The 18,316-nt window shown below is 37.5% G+C and overlaps 3 protein-coding genes across 3 annotated transcripts in view; 2 read left to right on the plus strand and 1 right to left on the minus strand.

The window, feature by feature from the left end:
* Positions 1–2,260: 2,260 nt before the first annotated feature.
* On the plus strand, positions 2,261–3,549 carry LOC107719861 (uncharacterized). Its single transcript, XM_016527401.1, has 3 exons — positions 2,261–2,582; positions 2,675–2,793; positions 3,268–3,549. The coding sequence occupies exons 1-3, from the start codon at positions 2,321–2,323 to the stop codon at positions 3,532–3,534; spliced, it is 648 nt and encodes a 215-aa protein (XP_016382887.1). The 5' UTR covers positions 2,261–2,320; the 3' UTR covers positions 3,535–3,549.
* A 2,377-nt stretch (positions 3,550–5,926) lies between these two features.
* On the plus strand, positions 5,927–7,622 carry LOC107719860 (zona pellucida sperm-binding protein 1-like). The gene is made up of 7 exons (XM_016527400.1): positions 5,927–6,106; positions 6,198–6,295; positions 6,491–6,645; positions 6,742–6,919; positions 7,133–7,271; positions 7,350–7,424; positions 7,527–7,622. Exons 1-7 carry the CDS (start codon positions 6,002–6,004, stop codon positions 7,533–7,535), a joined length of 759 nt encoding a protein of 252 aa, XP_016382886.1. The 5' UTR covers positions 5,927–6,001; the 3' UTR covers positions 7,536–7,622.
* Positions 7,623–11,862: 4,240 nt separating this feature from the next.
* Positions 11,863–18,316, minus strand: part of LOC107719853 (H-2 class I histocompatibility antigen, Q10 alpha chain-like) — an 11,280-nt gene continuing 4,826 nt past the window's right edge. The window contains exons 5-9 of the mRNA XM_016527394.1: positions 17,171–17,305; positions 16,799–16,873; positions 15,400–15,516; positions 12,194–12,238; positions 11,863–12,110 (exon numbers count right to left, since the gene is read on the minus strand). Of these exons, the coding sequence (XP_016382880.1) occupies positions 12,210–12,238; positions 15,400–15,516; positions 16,799–16,873; positions 17,171–17,305 (356 nt within the window). The 3' untranslated portion in view covers positions 11,863–12,110; positions 12,194–12,209. The remainder of the gene's footprint in view (positions 12,111–12,193; positions 12,239–15,399; positions 15,517–16,798; positions 16,874–17,170; positions 17,306–18,316) is intronic.

An 18,316-nucleotide genomic window follows, 5' to 3' on the forward strand; every position in this document is an offset into this window, starting at 1 on the left:
GAAGCGTCTGTCATAGCAAATCAACACATGCTGTTGTCAATAATTAAGCTAAGCGTCTTCTCATAGGATAAGAACACGCAGGTTCATTAATAATTTAATAGACACCGACCCATCATTGATGTACTATATATAGTCCATTGCCACGTCACAAATTGTGACGTCAACACAATGTAGATTTTTAACCCGGAAGATGAAAATAGCGCAAAAAAGCTTAAAATTAACCAGTTTTCTCCAACACTTAAAATTATCGGATGCTAACATTGTCTTCTATGATGTGCAACACAAACACCTCTGCTAAAATCTCAGAAAAAGTAGTTTGGGGTTTCATGACCCTTTAAGACATCCATAATGTATAGCTTATATATTTGTGTGAAGCAGGTGGTGAACTGTAGTTTTCGCGATACAGCATCATTTAAGTCGTAGTTGAATACTTCAGTTCTGTAAATTCTTTTTTTTTTTTCTTCATAAAGGCGACTGTACATGTAGCCCAAAGGTCAGTGCAGGAACAGCAGTAATGGGAGCACGACCATTAACATTCTCCCTGCGTCCCAATGTTCATACCATCCATCCTCAATAGAATATGAGATCAGAATAAGTGTGTCCCAAAGCATAGTATGTTGAAATAAGTACGCCAAAAGTCCCCGGATGGTCGATTATTTCAGGTAGATTTTTGAAGTGTGGATCCGTGCACATTCTAATGGCTAATATTTCCTACAATCCTTTGCGCTTTGGCGAAGGATTTCGCTTCAGACGTGGACATATAAAACACTTTTTATATGTTATATGTCTATGGCTTCAGAACTACAAACATGAATAAAAAGCGTTAAAAACTACAAACATGGCGGATGTGCGGTTAAGTAGAGAGGTTTAGAAAAAGGCGTTTGAGTTACTAATAATCAACATTTAATCTGGTAAAAAAAATAATAATAATGTTATCTGTGTTATATTTTATCTGCAACAACAATGTGAACGTTTATAAACATTCGTTTTGCCATTAACTTTTAAATGCATCATTATGCAAAAAGTTCTCTGCATAAAGACCCATGGCTGGCAGATCAACGTGCTACTTCAGTTCTCTGTCAGTGTGCGTTGCGTGTAACTGTCCCAAAGCTTGCCTACTCTTCTACTACACACTCAAACGTGTTTACTTTTTCCCTCACCAAAAGACTTTACTTTAAAGTGGAAGTGAAGCAGTCAGTCAAGTTTACTTCCACTTTAAGGGCGTAGGGACATTGGGGCTGCGTTCAACTCCACTTTTAGACAGGCACTGGCAAACTTCCCTAAGCACTTCCCCTCGGGGGAATCCCCGCTGCCATTTTGAAGTGTGTTCCACTTCCTGAAGTGGACGAGGGAAGTTTATATGGACAGACCCTCGACCCCTCGATTTTGACCGAGGGAGCGAGTCTGATTCATATGCACACTTCAGGCCGCACCATAGACCACAATGCAACACGATTGTGACGTCATCGCAGATCGCGTTTAATAATATATAAATGATTTTTTAAACATTTATAACAGCCCAAACATGCCTATATACATATAGAATGCTGCACCAAGCAAATTCATAAGGGAAAAAATGTAAACAATAAACCAACCCCATAGCCGACAGAATTGATGCTTGAAGAATGCACTTACAGCAGCCATTATAAACAGTTGGCGGTTAAGGTTTTCTATGCACAATTTGATTTGACGAAAGTCACGAGACCTATTACTCTCTATCCAATCACGTTGATGGATAAAAATAAAATGAAAATAAGCATGTAACGACCACAAACGGAGGAAAATAGCGGAGTAAAAGTACCAATACATCACTTAAAATGTACTCAAGTAAAAGTAAAAGTACACAATTTTTAAACTACTCAAAAAAGTACAATTACTGATTAAAACTACTTAATTACTGTAACGTGAGTATTTGTAATTCGTTACTTCACACCCCTGGCTGATTCTAATATAAAATGTAAAATACACGTTTTTGGCGGGGTTCCCCTGCTACAATTTGCATTCCAGGGGATAAATATCATGTTATTGGAGTAGCTTCAACCCGCGGACATGAAAAAAAACCGCGGCAACAGTGTTAAAGTAGATCAATTCCTCGGGAAAACCGCGGATTTGGCAACACTGGAATTCGGGCGTTTTTTCAACGGCTCTGGCTTTTTAAGTTGAGAAAAGCGTCACGTGACCTAATTAATATTCAGCGTGAGGTAATTATGCTGAAACTGCTGGAGGCAGGTGTTATGAATGAACGTAGTTCCCTCTGATCTGATTTTTGCAGCGCTACTCTTTATTCTCCGTCCCATCTTTTGCTAAGTTTTAAGCACACATGGCTTGGCAGGGTGTGAAAACGCTAATTCTGGTTTTGTGTTGCATTGATTTGGCTCTATCACAGGGTTCAACGCCGATCTCTACTTTAGATCCTTCTTCAAGCGTAGATGATGATTATTCTGGTGTTGAAGCTGATCACTCAGAAGTGGCAACTCAAGACAGTGTACAGGTGATGAAATCAAAACTGGCAGTTTACTGTAACAATGGTACTATGAAAGTGATTTTGCCAGCTGGTTCTCTCAGTCAGGTTAAGATTTTGGGTAAGTGCTAGTATAGCCGTTTATGTTTTCATACATGTACATTTAATTAACATTTCGATTTCTGCCATCTGAATGTTTATAAATATTTTCAGGTGTTTCAGTAATTGAATCTGTGCTTGGGGCCCCAGCGGCCTGTGGATACTCGCTGACACAAGGCCATGGCCAAAATATTTTGGTTGTTGACTACGCTGGCTGTCATGTTATCTTGGAGGTATTAAGGAAGTTATGGAAACATTTCTGCTTTTAAAGTTCACATCAAGTCGGTTATTAAAGAAATGTTTATTTACTCACCCTTATGTCTTTCCAAACCTGTACAAAAAGTCTATACAGTAAAACTCAATGTTGTTTGAACCCTGACCATCAAAATGTGTTCCACAGAAGAAAGATATGCTTACAGGTTTCGAATGGCAAAAGGGTGAGTTAATGTTGAATTTTTTATTTTTGGGTGAACAATCTGTTTATCTATACACACATTCATGGTCCTATTGCAAAATGGGTCAGCGCATGTTATTCCAAAGAAAAATGTTTGTTTCATCAGAATGTAACGTCTTGTTCCACCTCTGAGACCTTTTTCAGTTGATTTCCCAAGCTTGCTTATTTTAACCTCTCTCCTCTAGGCGTCTGTCAAACAAAAGAGGTGCACAGTGTTTTTTTTGTTTTTTTTTTACCATTGTTCTGTCTTTAGAATGGCCATTACACTCTGAGGGTCCTCTATCCAGATGAAGACGGACAGTTGGATGTCGCAACGGTGTCTTGTGATGCAAACCAAAGTCTCACTGCTTCCCTAAAACATCTGAGTGTGCAGTCAGATCAGATGCCAGTTTGTGCAAAACTGCCCCCGACACAACCTTCCCAGTCATCACCTCCCCTTTCCCTACCATATCCACTGCTGCTGAACAGCACACCGGGAGGTGAACACGAAACTCTTGTGTACAGCTCACTTTTGCTCTAAAGCTGCTGTGCTTTTCCAACCTGATTGGTTGGAATTTCTATTAAAGGGGTCATATGATGCAATTTCAATTTTTCCTTTCTCTTTGGAGTGTTACAAGCTCTTGGTGCATAAAGAAGATCTGTAAAGTTGCAGACTAAAGTCTCAAATCCAAAGAGATATTCTTTATAAAAGTTAAGAGTCAACCACGCCTACCTAAAACGGCTCGTTCTAACACGCCCGTATTATATTAATCATATGAAAATGGATGATTTTTAGAGAGCAGATTGTAGAGTAACGTACAACTGAGATCATGTTTGAGTGCAAATAAAATCAGTGATGAGAATTGAAATGCATGACCCATGTTTCAATGAGAATGATTGTTTTAATTAAATGTTAAAGTCTCCAAAAAGTGTGTAAATTAACATCGTTAAATTAATTGTATTACGTGCCTTTTTTTTTTAGAGTGCCTCTTAAAAGTGAAAATAATGCAAAGTGTACTTCCATTGTGTTATGAAAAGTTTGATAAGGTTTGATGATTAATGAAGCATCCCATGAAATCAAGCTTTAATAGCCATAAGCATTGGCTAATATTTTTCAGTTTGGCTGATATTAGATGCTGTAACTGTTGAATGGGCGACAACAAAATGTGGTATTCTGGGCCTCTTCATTTGTGGGTCACACTTGGAACCTTCATGGTCAAAAGTGACCAAAGCCTTGAATGTAACATCGCTTTTTCAAGAAAATCAATCGAATATATTTTTGTTCAATATTTTATGATGCTATGCGATATTTATAAAATTGAGCAATTTTTCCATGACTTTTTTTTTTTTTGTATGTTCTATTAGTTTCTTATGTCTGTCATTTTTTTACCATGAAGGTACCAAGTGTTGCTTGTTATTTTTCGACCATTTAATACAGGGGTCACCAAGCTCGGTCCTGGAGGGCCGGTGTCCTGCAGAGTTTATCTCCAGCCCTAATTAAACACACCTGAACCAACCGGGCAAAGTGAGGTCCATATAAAAAATATTTAATGAATCTGGTGTGGAAGAATGTTGGCCTCCAAACTGCCCAAATCTTAACCCTGAAGACTTTGGGGAGGAATTGGCACAGTGAGCCAAGCCTCTTCACGCATCCATTAATCACTATTTTTGCTGCTGTATCTGCTTTCACTTCTTTAACCTTCTTTCCAAATCAGATATAAGGTCATCTGTGAGTTCAGGTATAATATAATATTGTATGATTTTTAGAGAGCAGATTGTAGAGTAACGTACAACTGAGATCATGTGAAATCATACGAATTCACCAAAACGGCTACAAATTGCTATGATGTGTATGTACTTCACCGCTGAAACCGTGCATGTTCAAGTAACTTAAGGCTATTAAGGCAAGTCGGTTCACACCGTGTTATCATAAGGACCTCAAATCCTGCAGTTTTTAGGTCGGTCCACTTAAAGCACATACGTGCTTAGGTGTGTAAATAAATACTTGAATAAAGTACAAATCCCCCAAAATAACTCCAGTATGATACTTGTATTTTTAATTGATTACATTTATTTATAGTTTCATTTTGAAAAGTACTTGCATGCATTAAATATGGTAAACAGAAGCTCAAACGTACGCTTTTGATGTATGAGAACCAATGAGATTTCTGTTCACACAACAACATTTCAGCTTCAGTTAAAATTTTCATCAGGTAAATGTCTTTGAAGATGGCATATTAAGTTTGCCATTAAATCTGAGAAAGCATATTGAGGTACCAATGGTCCTTTTCTCTCAAAAAAGTTCATCCATGTTTGTCTGTTTTGATATAGCCATTAGTTGTTAATATATTGGCTGAATGCACAACACTGAGTGCAAATATTGTGATGAAAATTTTAAATGCATGAGCCATGTTTCAATGAGAATGATTGTTTTAATTAAATGTTAAAAGTCTCCAAAAACTGTTTAAATGAACATATGTTAAATTAATTGTATTACGTGCCTTTTTTTAAGAGCGCCTCTTAAAAGTGAAAATGATAATGCTAAGTGTACTGCCATTGTGTTCAAGTTTTGAAAAGTAATATAATATAATTATTATATTAATTAGACCAGGCTCAGTAGAGCATTTCTTTACTTGTACCTTACTTTGTGCACAGGCATACTGTCATGTTGGTCTATGCCTAAAAATAACACATTACCTTTTCATGGATGTGATTTGTTTTACTGCATTACTTGCTCTTATGTTTTTTTTTTTTAGTACATACAGGACGTCTCTAGTGGTACTTAGTGGTACTAGACATTGAAAAACCTATTTTATCCTGAACAAATCCAGGGAGGAGTGGGTTTTTAGCTTTTTTTTTCTTTTCTTTTTTTTTTAATCTGTTTTTAACGTCTTGTTTTCAAATTTAGTTTAATTTGGCTCAACCTTCTTGTCTTCCCAGAATGCACTGCTGATAAGAACTTTGTCTTCGCCGTTTATAATGATTTCACAAACATCCCTGTGAACCCCATGAGCCTGATGGTTGCTGGAAAGACTGGTTGCAAGCCTGTTATCTCCAACAAAGACTTCGCCGTCTTCAAATTTTCTGTCTCTGAGTGTGGAACACGTTCTTATGCAAGTATTTTGATGTAGAGAACTCCGTTTGTACTGTACACTGATTCAGTCAGTTCATTGAAACAAGAGGACGTTTGCTGTAATTCTACAGGTCATTGGCGAGACGATAATTTACCTGGCTGAGGTACAGACCATAATTAAAGTTCGCAACCTGAAGTATGGCATGATCTCCAGGGATAATCCAATAAGGTTTTTAAAAATGTTCTTTGAAAATGGTCTAGCCTGTCCTTTTGCTGTCTTCAATGCATGTTTCTGGTATTATAGTGTATTTTTATCAGTGCATATTGTTCCAAGTCTTCGTAATCTCACAGGCTGCCGTTGTATGCTTGTATGCCTATATGCATCTTATTTTTCCTCCTTTGTCTTTTATTTTGTCTTCCTTAGACTGATGGTTGAGTGCCGCTACCCGAGGGTTTCAGCTGCTCCCATGTTTGCAGGACCTATGCTTGCGAGTGCAGGATACATGGTTATGAGTCCCAGTCTGCCTCCAGTCCTGGTGTCTGAAGGGCGGTTTGGAGTTCAGCTTTTAATTTCTATGGGTAAATTTCAGTAGCCATGTTAAACTGGAACATGCCATACTGTCATAGCCTTTACTATTTGAGATGCTTAATTTACCCCCAATTTTTTTCTTGCAGATGAGACTTTCACTAAGTTTTATCCACAGTGTCATCAGCCCCTACACGTTCTTTTGGGGAAGTCTGTATATCTGGAGTTGCGTCTGAGGTCTCGAAAACCGGCAGCTACTCTTATAGTTCATTACTGTGTGGCCTATTCACGCTCCGCTCAGAGCGCCCTGGTTCTACTGTTTGATGGGTAAGAGACCATGGCATCAGGGGTATTTGATTTGTGTGCATTTTTATATTTTATTTAAGTTCATTAACATTTGTTTCCATAATTACCTGTTGTACTTCAACACCTTTCGTTTCAGTTTATTCCAAAAAGAATTTGATATGCATATATTTACAAGTTTTGCTTTTCTCAAATGTCTCATTCAGCATTGATTCTTGTTTAACACTTATTCTGCAGATGCCCTAATCCTCTCGACTCTGGCAGCACCGCCATCCTTTATATGAAACATCTTCCTCAGAATCGGCACCAGCGTCGCTTTGAGATTAAAGCCTTTCAGTTCATGGATTTGTCCACCAAAAAATACCTGAATGAGGAGGTAACTACACAAACACATGATCAGAAGCATGATTTGGAAAGAGACGCCGGTGGTTCAAGTGTTTCTCCCTGCAAACAGATTTACTTCATGTGCTCTACTGAAGTGTGCTTGCCCTCTGGGTCGCCTTGCACAGAGACCTGCTTCGATGGAAAGGTGTGTGTTCAGAATTAATTCACTCAAATGTTCATGATCTATTACAATGACTTATTTCTATTGTCTGCCAGCTGATGTCATTTGGTGTCAATTTTCTTGTAGTTTCCCTGAATGAGGCGCAGGTGAACCACTGGCAATGAGAGTGTGTGAATCCTCTTGTGTTGGTGTTGTCTAACGTTGAATAAATTTTTAAATATATCTTTGCACAATGTATATTTTGGCAAGCACCTAAGACTAAAGCATCTGACTAAAACCAGCAATGCAAATTTACCAGGGATTTAAAATGCTGACAAAGCTGTAAACCTTCTAGGGCATGACCGCTTTCAGGGAAGAAAAATGTTTAATATCACTTTAAAACTATCAATTATTAGGGAAAAAAAACCCTTAAAGGGATACTCCACCCCAAAATGAAACTTATTAATCCCTTACATTAATATAAAACAGTATTTCGGAACGCATTTTTTCCGAGTTTTAAGTCAGCATGCGGCATTGCTTTTTATTTCTTGATTACTCGTGATCTTGACATAACTAATTGTTTGATCGTGATCTAGGACTCAACAAAACAGTTGCGTTAATGAGAAAAACAAGAAAGAAAAGAAAAAAGGGAAATAATATAGCCTCATACTTTTATGATTGGATAGTTAAACAGTAAACACCTATCCTAGTTTGAAGACGCCCAATAATTGAGAAACGCCTCCTTATTGTTCCGCAGAGATCTATCCACCTTATTTTGCAACGCGGAAGTAAATACGATGTACTTCCTTATAATGTAAAAAGTAACATCCGCAACACCGTAGCGCCGTTTTGGAGAATATCTGCTGAACGCAAGCAGCGTACGCTCTTCTGTGTCAGCCGCGCTGCACGGATGCGCTGTTTTCGTTCAAATCAAAGCGTAAATGCATGTAGAAAATGTATCCTTGTGGCACAGCTGACGCAAAATAGCGTACGCTGCTTGCGTTCAGTGGATATTCTCCAAAATGGCGCTACGGTGATGCGGAGAGACACAGAGGAGACGAATTGTTGAATAAAGTCATTATTTTTTGTTTTCTTCGCGTACAAAAAGTATTCTCGTCGCTTCATAACGTTACGGTTGAACCACTGATGGCAGATGGACTATTCTGACGAAGTCTTTCATACTTTTCTGGACCTTGACAGTGTAATTTACTTGGCAGTCAATGGGACAGTCACAAGCCTCCCGGTTTTCATCCAAAATATCTTAAATTGTGTTCCGAAGACGAACTAAGCTTTTACGAGTTTGGAACGACAGGGGGGTAAGTGATTAATGACACGATTTTCATTTTGGGGTGGAGTAACCCTTTAATACTAGACATAACTACCTTCAAATCTTTTACATTGTGTTTATACTTTGTCGGTTATAATGAAAGGTTTCACATGCATGCAAACCTCATACACAACCAATGATTACACAACCCTCCCCTCCCCTTTAGATTACATGTTGGGGAAAAAAAAACTTTATTCACTTCACATACTGAAACACTTTACAAGCTGGGAAATGCATGACAGCTACAAACCAGTGTGTTTATAATTAAGACAATACTTTACAAATAATATGGTGTGAAACACCTGTTTGCAATATCAAGCAGCAAAAAGAGCTGTTTTATATTTAAAAATAGGTGTAAGTGGATGACACTGACATGTTACCAGAAACAAAAAAAATTGCAGGAAAAATAAGGTAGTTTCATAATATCTATTATAATATCCTCTAACTTATATTGCTATTGAACATTTTTCAATTATTTTTGTTACATACAAAACCGTTTATACATTTTTAGTTAATGAATCTTAAGTTCTTCTAACTTAATTCATGACATGATCTGCAGTGTCCCATGCTTGAGATCTGAACTGTGAAATTATGCTATTAATAATGAAGAAAAATAAAGCTCATTTGCAGTCAACAAGGCCAAATCTTCCAAAAAACCACAACCACAGTCAAAATAAAATTGTAACATTTATTCAAAGCTTAAGCACAACACGCTTATTTTGACAAGTTCATACTTTGACCTCAAACAACATTGCTGTAGCTCAAACAGTAGAGAAAGCGCTAGCAATGGGTCATGAGTTCGAGTCCCAAGAAATGTATCAACTGATGAAATGTATACTTGAATGCAATGTAAGTCACTTTGATTAAATCATTTGTCAAATGTAAATGTAATGTAACAAAAGAACATGGCTATCAACTGAAATGTTTGACCTAATTTAAATAAACGTTTTTGCCCATAACAGTGGATGACTACAACAATCCTAATTTTCTTTGTTTGGACATCGGGGGCAACTGGTGTTATTTCCAGATATTCTTAATTTTCCTTGAGCTTAATTATGGTAAAAGTTAGAAATCCCCCATATTCCATGTCCTTCCTCATCACACATGAACATGTGCATAATTACACACTACACAGTCTGAAGGTAGCATGGCAACAAGTCATTACAATCTTTCACAGGGTTCGTACAGAAACTGCAAAATGAAATTCCAGGACTTTCAAGGACTTTAAGCACTACTTTTTTGGTTTTCAAGGACTAAAATCAGAGATCTCACTTATCAAACAATATTATCTTTCAAATTCTAGCCTAATAAACTAATACAAAATGGTACAAATAAAGTGCGGCACAAAAGCATGCAATGACTGTGGCAACTTTAAAGGGGTCATATGATGCTGCTAAAAAGAACAGTATTTTGTGTATTTGGTGTAATGAAATGTGGGATATTAGTCAAAGTTATCGCTTTCCTTATTCAAACTGATTTTTTTTTTTCATGAATATATGATTGACCTGAAGAATGAAAGCTGTATCGTACACTTGGGAAATGATGAGCAATATCACCACTTATCAACACTAGGGTGTGTGACAATACACTTAGCTTACGAGATATACAGATACTTGATTCACTAGAATGAGACAATATTTTAATACTGTAATATTTTTAAGATTTTTTTTTAAATGACAAAATATTTGTCTTTTAATCACACAAATCTAAACAATGCACTTGTATTTTGAAATATTTTAACTAATATAGGGCTGTAACTGATTATTTTGGTAATCAAGTAATCTACTGATTATTTTGACAATTGAGTAATCAATGATATTTTTTAGTAATACAAATAGACCTAAGTGAAAAACAGGCTTTAGGATGACTATTTATATATAAACTAACGACGAGGCAATAATAATTGTAATAAATAATTACAATAATTTGATAATAAAGTATCAAAACCAAGTAATTACATGGTTTTATAGAACAACACTGATAAAATAGGCCTACATAATGTAATATGCCTGAACAAAATATGAACACAACCAATTTCAGTATATGTATTTTAACAAATACCTGCAGAGGCCGCCAACGGTCTGGCCATGCTTCACTTTACAGCGTGATTCAAGGACGTTTAAATCCGTGTAATTTTAATATTTGGCCACATGCAAACTCAGAACAAGGGTTTGAACTTTTATTTTGAAATCGCGATGTACAACAAATCGCATATTTAGAAATATGTTGATGTATTCTCCTGTTTTGGCATAGGTTTATAAATGATTTACGTTACAAATCTAGTGAGATAACATGCACTGTTTTCCCAGATGAACGTTAAGCAACACAAACTCACAGCATATGCTAGGGTGGCCATATGTGCCGTTCATACTGGACACGTCCTAGCCAGGATTTTTATATTGCCTAAAACATCCAAAGTAGTTTGACCAACAACATGCAGGTATTGTATATAATCGACCAATCGTGGCGCGTGAGAAGGTGAGATCTACATAGAACGATCAAAGCGATGCAAATACGTGCACGTGTTTGTTCGTTCGACTTGAAGTATCGCTGCGCACCGATCATTTAATGACTCCAAAGTACTGCGAGAGTGATTCGAAAGCATAAGGAGCCGTCTGCTCTGCTCTCTATAGCACTCGTGAATGTCATACAATGATCGATCTGCAGTGTAAACAGCCAAAACCTGGATATTTTAGGCAATGTAGAAATCCTGGCAAGGACGCGTCCTGTAAAAATAGCCCATATGGTCACCCTAGCATATGCAGAGGAAGAGTTTGTGTCCCGAGCAGCTGAGATGGAGATGAGCTCCACGCTTGTAAATGATAACAATGCAACACAAAACGCGTCAGACTTTATATGCGTTCCCAAATGAAACCCAAACGAACAGCACATGCAATAAAAGACCGAACAATATAATACAAGCACTATCAAAGGTTTTACCGCAAACACAACTTTATACTAATATCGCGAGACCGCTTTTCACCTCAAGGAGTAATATCGCGAGATCTCGTGCGCTGCTAAAAGCCCGGCGAAACGGCTCTGTATTTATATCAGATGCGCTGCATCGTTAATTTTGCGTAAAAATATTGTTTTAAAGAGGAAAAAAAATAACACAAATTTTTATATATACTGCCCTTTATAAATTCAAGTATTTTCCAAGTACCTTCTCAAAAATATGGCTGTTTTCAAGGGTTTTCCAGGACTTAAATTTCAAAAAGTCAAATTCAAGCACTTTAAACACCTTGTACGAACCCTGCTCTCAGTTTAAGTTACCTATGTCTGACTCTGACCAGATCTTACACACTTAAAGAATTCAGGAAAGCAAAGCACATGGTAGATATGATGAAAGTAAGAAAAAAATCAGAAAGGCCATCTCCATCTTCAGTCACTACTTTTCCTGCTTCCTGTGGCACAAAAAGAAACCGTAATCAATATTGCAGTAAAACATGACCATAAGATTAATTTCTTTAGCATAATTCTGGAATACATATGCTATTTTACAGTTAGACGATGGCTTCCGTTCCACTGCTTCCTTTAATAGGGCAAACAAATGAGAAAAATAGAAGAATATTTTAGTAAACTTCACATATAACTGTACTATTTGCTTATAATTGGGGATGCACCAATGTATCTGTCAATAATCGGTAAGCCCCACCCCCCTTAGTTACTGTTGCTCACTCGGACAAACAAACAGTGAGTTGCTCACTTGTCTTACAATGACAGCTGTCAGTGAAAACCTTCTTCCGAGGTGTTGCTGATAAATTTGGGACACAGATGGACCTTCAAGTGGGACTTAAATATGCCATGGAGGAATATATAAAATATATTAAAATAAATATGTAAAAATACAGATCACAATGCAAATGGGAGAATTGTTACGGTCGTCACGATCGCAACGACAACATCCCGGATCAACGCCGTTCATATACTGCAGAGTAAGATTAAGTTCATTTACATTTAACCCGATTAATATGGAGAGGCACTCTAATATAGACCTTCGTTTATGTGTTTTTGACTTTAACTGCACGGCACATGACTTGAGAACAGTTCGCCATTTAGGTTTGTACGTTAGCATGGACTCACTAACTTTAACGCTAACGTTAGCTAGTTTTAGCCAGAAATACTTTGTTGAAGCACAAGATGACATTAACGTTCTGCTTGAGCAGATGAAAAGTGTAACTTAATGAAAGTATGACAACCAGAAAATGAACGTTTTCGTCATCATGGTGATTGGGGTTGAATGCTTGGGGATATTTTGCTCTGTTTTGGGTGGATTTAGGAAATGGAATAAAATAAATTACATTGCCTATCCTCTCAGGATAACTGGAATTAGTGTTACAAGTACCCTAGGCACATAGTTTTTCCATTTTTGAAGCATAAACCCCATAAAAACGATGCGAGCTTCGGATCCTCCAATGTTTCTCTATGGCTCTGAAACCTACAGATGTCCGAGTTCCGCTCCCCTGCAACTGATACTCGACTGCCATTGGCTCATCTGCGTTTGAGGGGAGGGGCTTACTGATAGGTCAATTATCTGCACCATCAGCCATCTGCTGATTGTTTAAAAACCGTCATGATCTGGTTATATCCTGTCAATCAAAAGGGGGCAGAAAAACATGTCAAACTACAACTTCTGTGTGAAGAAAATGTCTCGTTCAATTTAGGGCTGTTGGAAGTTAACACAATAACGCATTAACGCATCTCACTTAGTTGGGGACGCTTGACTGATTGCACAGACACTATTGGAAGAGAGTTGAACTGGATGATGACATCACTGAATCATCAATGAACTGACTTTAGCTGAAAAATTACTCTGCTATTGTCTTCTTGCATTATTGGCAAATTATTTTCCTGTTTGATTCTGTAAAGCCTCGTACACACCGGGACGATTATCACCAACGTTTTTCGACGTGTCTTTTGTGTTCATACCCAAGCGATTTTCGCTGGCTATGAGCCGAGTGAATGTGCAAATTCACTCCCTGACATTAGATGGCGCTTAATGAAAAACAGAAATACCCCGGTACACATTGAATCCTCTTTGATCTGCAATTCCTCTCCATAACAACTCCCTCTTATTGAGATTTTTGTAGTCGCTGTCACGTTTGTCATAAAGCCCTTTGTGTTCAGACACCAATGAGACCAGCAGCTCTACATTCATCTTGCCTCGATGCATCTTCTTGGTCTACTTACTTCCTCTTCGTCGTTAGGTATCAATGTGTGCTCGGCAAGGCCGTTTTGTGCTTGAGTGCCACCAAGTCGTGCTTTACTGTAACTTCAGCAGCTCCAGGCACGTGAACAAAAGTGCCAATCTCATTGGTCGGCCAGTTTTTAATGCGGCGCGTCAAACCACAAAAACGAGCCCGAGGCGTTTTTTTAAAAATGATGCTTTTACGCCTTGCGTTTTGCACACTCACATTGGCGCCCTTTGTTTAGTCACAAGGTGTTAAACGTCTGCGATAATCGCGCGCGATAGTTGTCCTGGTGTGATTCGTTCCCTTAAAGCTGCTTTGACACAATCAGCATTGTATAAAGCACTATATAAAATAAAGGTGACTTGACTTGAAGGATTAGTTCAATTCCAGAATAAAAATTTCCCGATCATTTACTCACCCCCATATCATCCAAGATGTTCATGTCTTTCTTTCTTCAGTCAAAAAGAAATTAAAGTTTTTGAGGAAAACATTCCAGGATTTTTCTCCATATAATGGACTTAAATGGGAACCAAGTTGTTGAATGTCCAAATTGCAGTTTCAGTGCAGCTTCGAAGGGCTCTACACGATCCCAGCCGAGGAATAAGAGTCTTATCTAGCAAAACGATCTGTCATTTTCTTAAAAAAAAAACATATTGTTAAACCACAAATGTTCGTCTTGCACTAGCTCTACTTCACACATGACGTAATCACATTGGAAAGGTCAAGCACAGTTAGCTCTTTGTCTGTGTGCTTTCGGTTCAGAAAGGAAGGGTAGGGCAAAAAACTCAATCTCATTTTCTCCTCCAACTTCAAAATCATCCGACATCATTGTTTTACCTTTTTTGTAAAGAGCGTTTGACTTTCTTTGCATGTTTGCTTTGTAAACACTGGGTCGGTGCTTCTGCCTACGTCATGCGTGACCTTTCCAACATGACTACGTAATGCATGAAGTCGAGATTTGTGGTTCATTTGTGGTTAAAAAGTATATACATTTGATTTTTTTTTAAGAAAATGACCAATCGTTTTGCTAGATACAACCCTTGTTCCTCAGCTGGGATCGTGTAGAGCCCTTCGAAGCTGCATTGAAACTGCAATTTGGACCTTCAACAACTTGGTTTCCATTTAAGTCCATTATATGGAGAAAAATCCTGGAATGTTTTCCTTAAAAACCTTAATTTCTTTTCGACTGAAGAAAGAAAGACATGAACATCTTGGATGACATGGGGGTGAGTAAATTATCAGGAAATTTTTATTCTGGAAGTGAACTATTCCTTTAGAGTCATAGCAGCATGTTCTGTTTGACCCTATGAATCACCCATAGCAACCCATACCAACAAAAATAGTTACATTCTGAACATTTTAATATATTAATAATGTAATACTTATGTGCACTTATTACATTTTGTTTTGTTATTATGTAATCACTACACAGCCCTCATGGCATATTATTTCAAAAACACCAGCAGATTTTTCTGCTGTACCTGCACTGTTAACTGCTTACCTCCATTGGCTGCTGTTTGTGCATGTCCACTGGCTGCTGTTTGTGCATGTCCACTGGCTGCTGTTTGTGCATGTCCATTGGCTGCTGTTTGTGCATGTCCATTGCTATAATTCTCCCCTGGGAAATCCAATGAGGAATAGAAAATAAGAAACACAGAACACTTATCAATTTTAATTTACCATAAAATTATGCATCTGTTAAATGGGTCGAAGTGAGTGTTAAATTAGTGAAGTGGCCACAATAAGCATGTGTTAGCAGGCAATTAATTATACAAATAAATAATAATAAACAATTATATTTGGTGGCGGTGGTATCATGAAAACTTGTCTGTATTAATGGTAACTCTGCTGAAATTGTTTATCCAAGTCATTTATTTCTGGTGGTCTAAAATGTGTATAATACATTTGTGGGGCAGTCGTGGCCTAATGGTTAGAGAGTCTGACTTGTAACCTGAAGGTTGCAGGTTCGAGTCTCAAGTGAGGTGGGGGGAGTGAATCACCAGCGCTCTCTTCCACCCTCAATACCACGACTGAGGTGAGATCCTTGAGCAAGGCACCAAACCCCCAACTGCTCCCCGGGTGTGTGTTCACGGTGTGTGTGTGTGTGTGTGTGCACTTGAATAGGTTAAATGCAGAGCACAAATTCTGAGTATGGGTCACCATACTTGGCCACATGTCACTTCACTTTTTTTCACTTTACTTAGATTTCGGGTCAAATTTTTTAATGTGCTGGCTTTAGCAATTTTCCTTCAGTTTTATATAGTAATGCTATTACTAAATTATTACTAATACTATTAATACTATAGTAATACTCTGCCAACTGTAAGTTGTTCAGTAGCTATGTTATGCTAAGTTTGCACTGTCATTGTCCCCTTTCGTCACTTCAGATGACCCCTCTTCAGTGATGCACTAGTGCCGACTCTGCTCTTGTGTTTATTCTGGGGTTCCCTTAACTTTCATTCTCGTGATAAACTTAAAGACATAAAATGAAATTTGTATATATGTGGAATGAAAGATAGATTGTACTGCATGTTAGCTTGCTTATTTGGATCTATGCACATGTCATACTAACAAGAAACTATGCTTCTAAACACAGGTTAAGATAATTGCGATGCTCTTTGTGAATGTTTGCTGTTCATTATTAGTAGCGGAAAACTGTTTCCCTGTCAAAACATACTCATTATGCATTTTAAAGTACTCCATCAAATTTGTGGTGATTTTATTATTTTATTTAATTTTTATATATATAAATTTAATAACCGTTGTGTAGCCCATTAAAATCATCCAGCAGTAGGAGCAATCACACCCACACAAGCACTAGTGATAAAATTGTTGTATGCATGAACACCCCAGAACACTTATCTAAAGGGAAATACAGATTCATTTCACTTTCATTTTACCTGGGAGAAGATTTTGAGTTACTCCATTAGCATGATTCCTTTGTGCTGCTCCATTGGTATTACTCCATGGGATAACTAGAGATTATTACAAATAAAGATCATAAATACCGTTACAGTCTACATGCACTGCTGTCAGGGACAGATAGTTGTTAAGGAGAGTTTAGTTGCTTGCAGCTTAACCACATTAATAGATATTTCACCTGACTATTACAAGAATTTGGTCATTCTTACCACCCAGCCCTAATAGTTGATGTTTTTTGTTTTTTTTTACAAAAAAACAGCCTTGTCAATCCTGATAGTTGAAGCACCTTTATTAAATAAAAATATTAAAAAGAGTGTGCCCAGGATCAGTGATCCTGTTGTAATACTCACCGAGTCTTTTAGTCTTATAAAGGTAAAAGCCGAGTGCTGCAACAAGAACTATTATAGCTATTATAACTATAGCTCCAATCACAGGTCCAGTGGGAATAGAGGTAGAGCCTTTGTTGCAGTCTGTGCATTTCCCATCTGCAAAAAAAAAGCTAAATAAATGGACAGTAAAGTGTAAAGTAACACTTGTATAGTGTGCAATCGCTGAAATGTCTAGATTTAGAGAACTGAAATTCCATTGTTAAGCCTTTAATCAAGAGTCATTTTAAGGGGTCATACATTTTATCCATAGATTTTAACAGAAGTGTTTGTGTTGCACATTATAGAAAACAATGTTAGCAAGAGTTAATTTGAATTGTATTTGAAAATGGTTAATTTTAACCTTAAGTGCTATTTTTGTCTTGCAGATTTAAAATCTTCATAGTGTCAATGTCACAGGTTGAGGCATTTTCTCACATTAAAGTACACTGATGACTCATCAGTGTCTTATAATTATTCACGAGACTGTGCATGCTTATCCTATTGGAATCATATTCAATGACAGAAGATGAGTGTGTTTTCACTTTTGAAGTGTTTCTTCATGGCATAATTTCTCTTTCCCTGAGTCTCCTACACAAGTGCGATCCATCTATACCGTGGCTATAACAGGTCTTTAGAGCACCTTGATGATTTGTGCATTAAATTATAACTATCACAGGATACATATGTGTCTGTGTAATGTCCAGGGAGCTTACAAACTATGTATTATATATTTAATGATTTTGTAGCATGTAATGTTACAAATACAGATTCAGCATATCCCTTGCTAAAATAGGGGGTGTCATTAAAGAGGTCATATGATGCGATTTCAATTTTTCCTTTCTCTTTGGAGTGTTACAAGCTCTTGGTGCATAAAGAAGATCTGTAAAGTTGCAAAGACTAAAGTCTCAAATCCAAAGAGATATTCTTTATAAAAGTTCAGAGTCAGCCACACCTACCTAAAACGGCTCGTTCTAACACACCCCACATGTCTACGTCACGATGTGAGAAGATTTGCATAACGCCGCCCAAACGTTCACGCAAAGAAAGAAGGCGTAACTTATTCTCGCTGTATTATTGTTGCTGCCGCCGCCGCCATGTTGTGGAGATGCTGTGTGTTTCGTTATGAAA

This window comes from Sinocyclocheilus rhinocerous, unplaced genomic scaffold (genome assembly GCF_001515625.1).
Source record: "Sinocyclocheilus rhinocerous isolate Xijiao unplaced genomic scaffold, SAMN03320098_v1.1 scaffold1563, whole genome shotgun sequence".
Lineage (NCBI taxonomy): Eukaryota > Metazoa > Chordata > Actinopteri > Cypriniformes > Cyprinidae > Sinocyclocheilus > Sinocyclocheilus rhinocerous.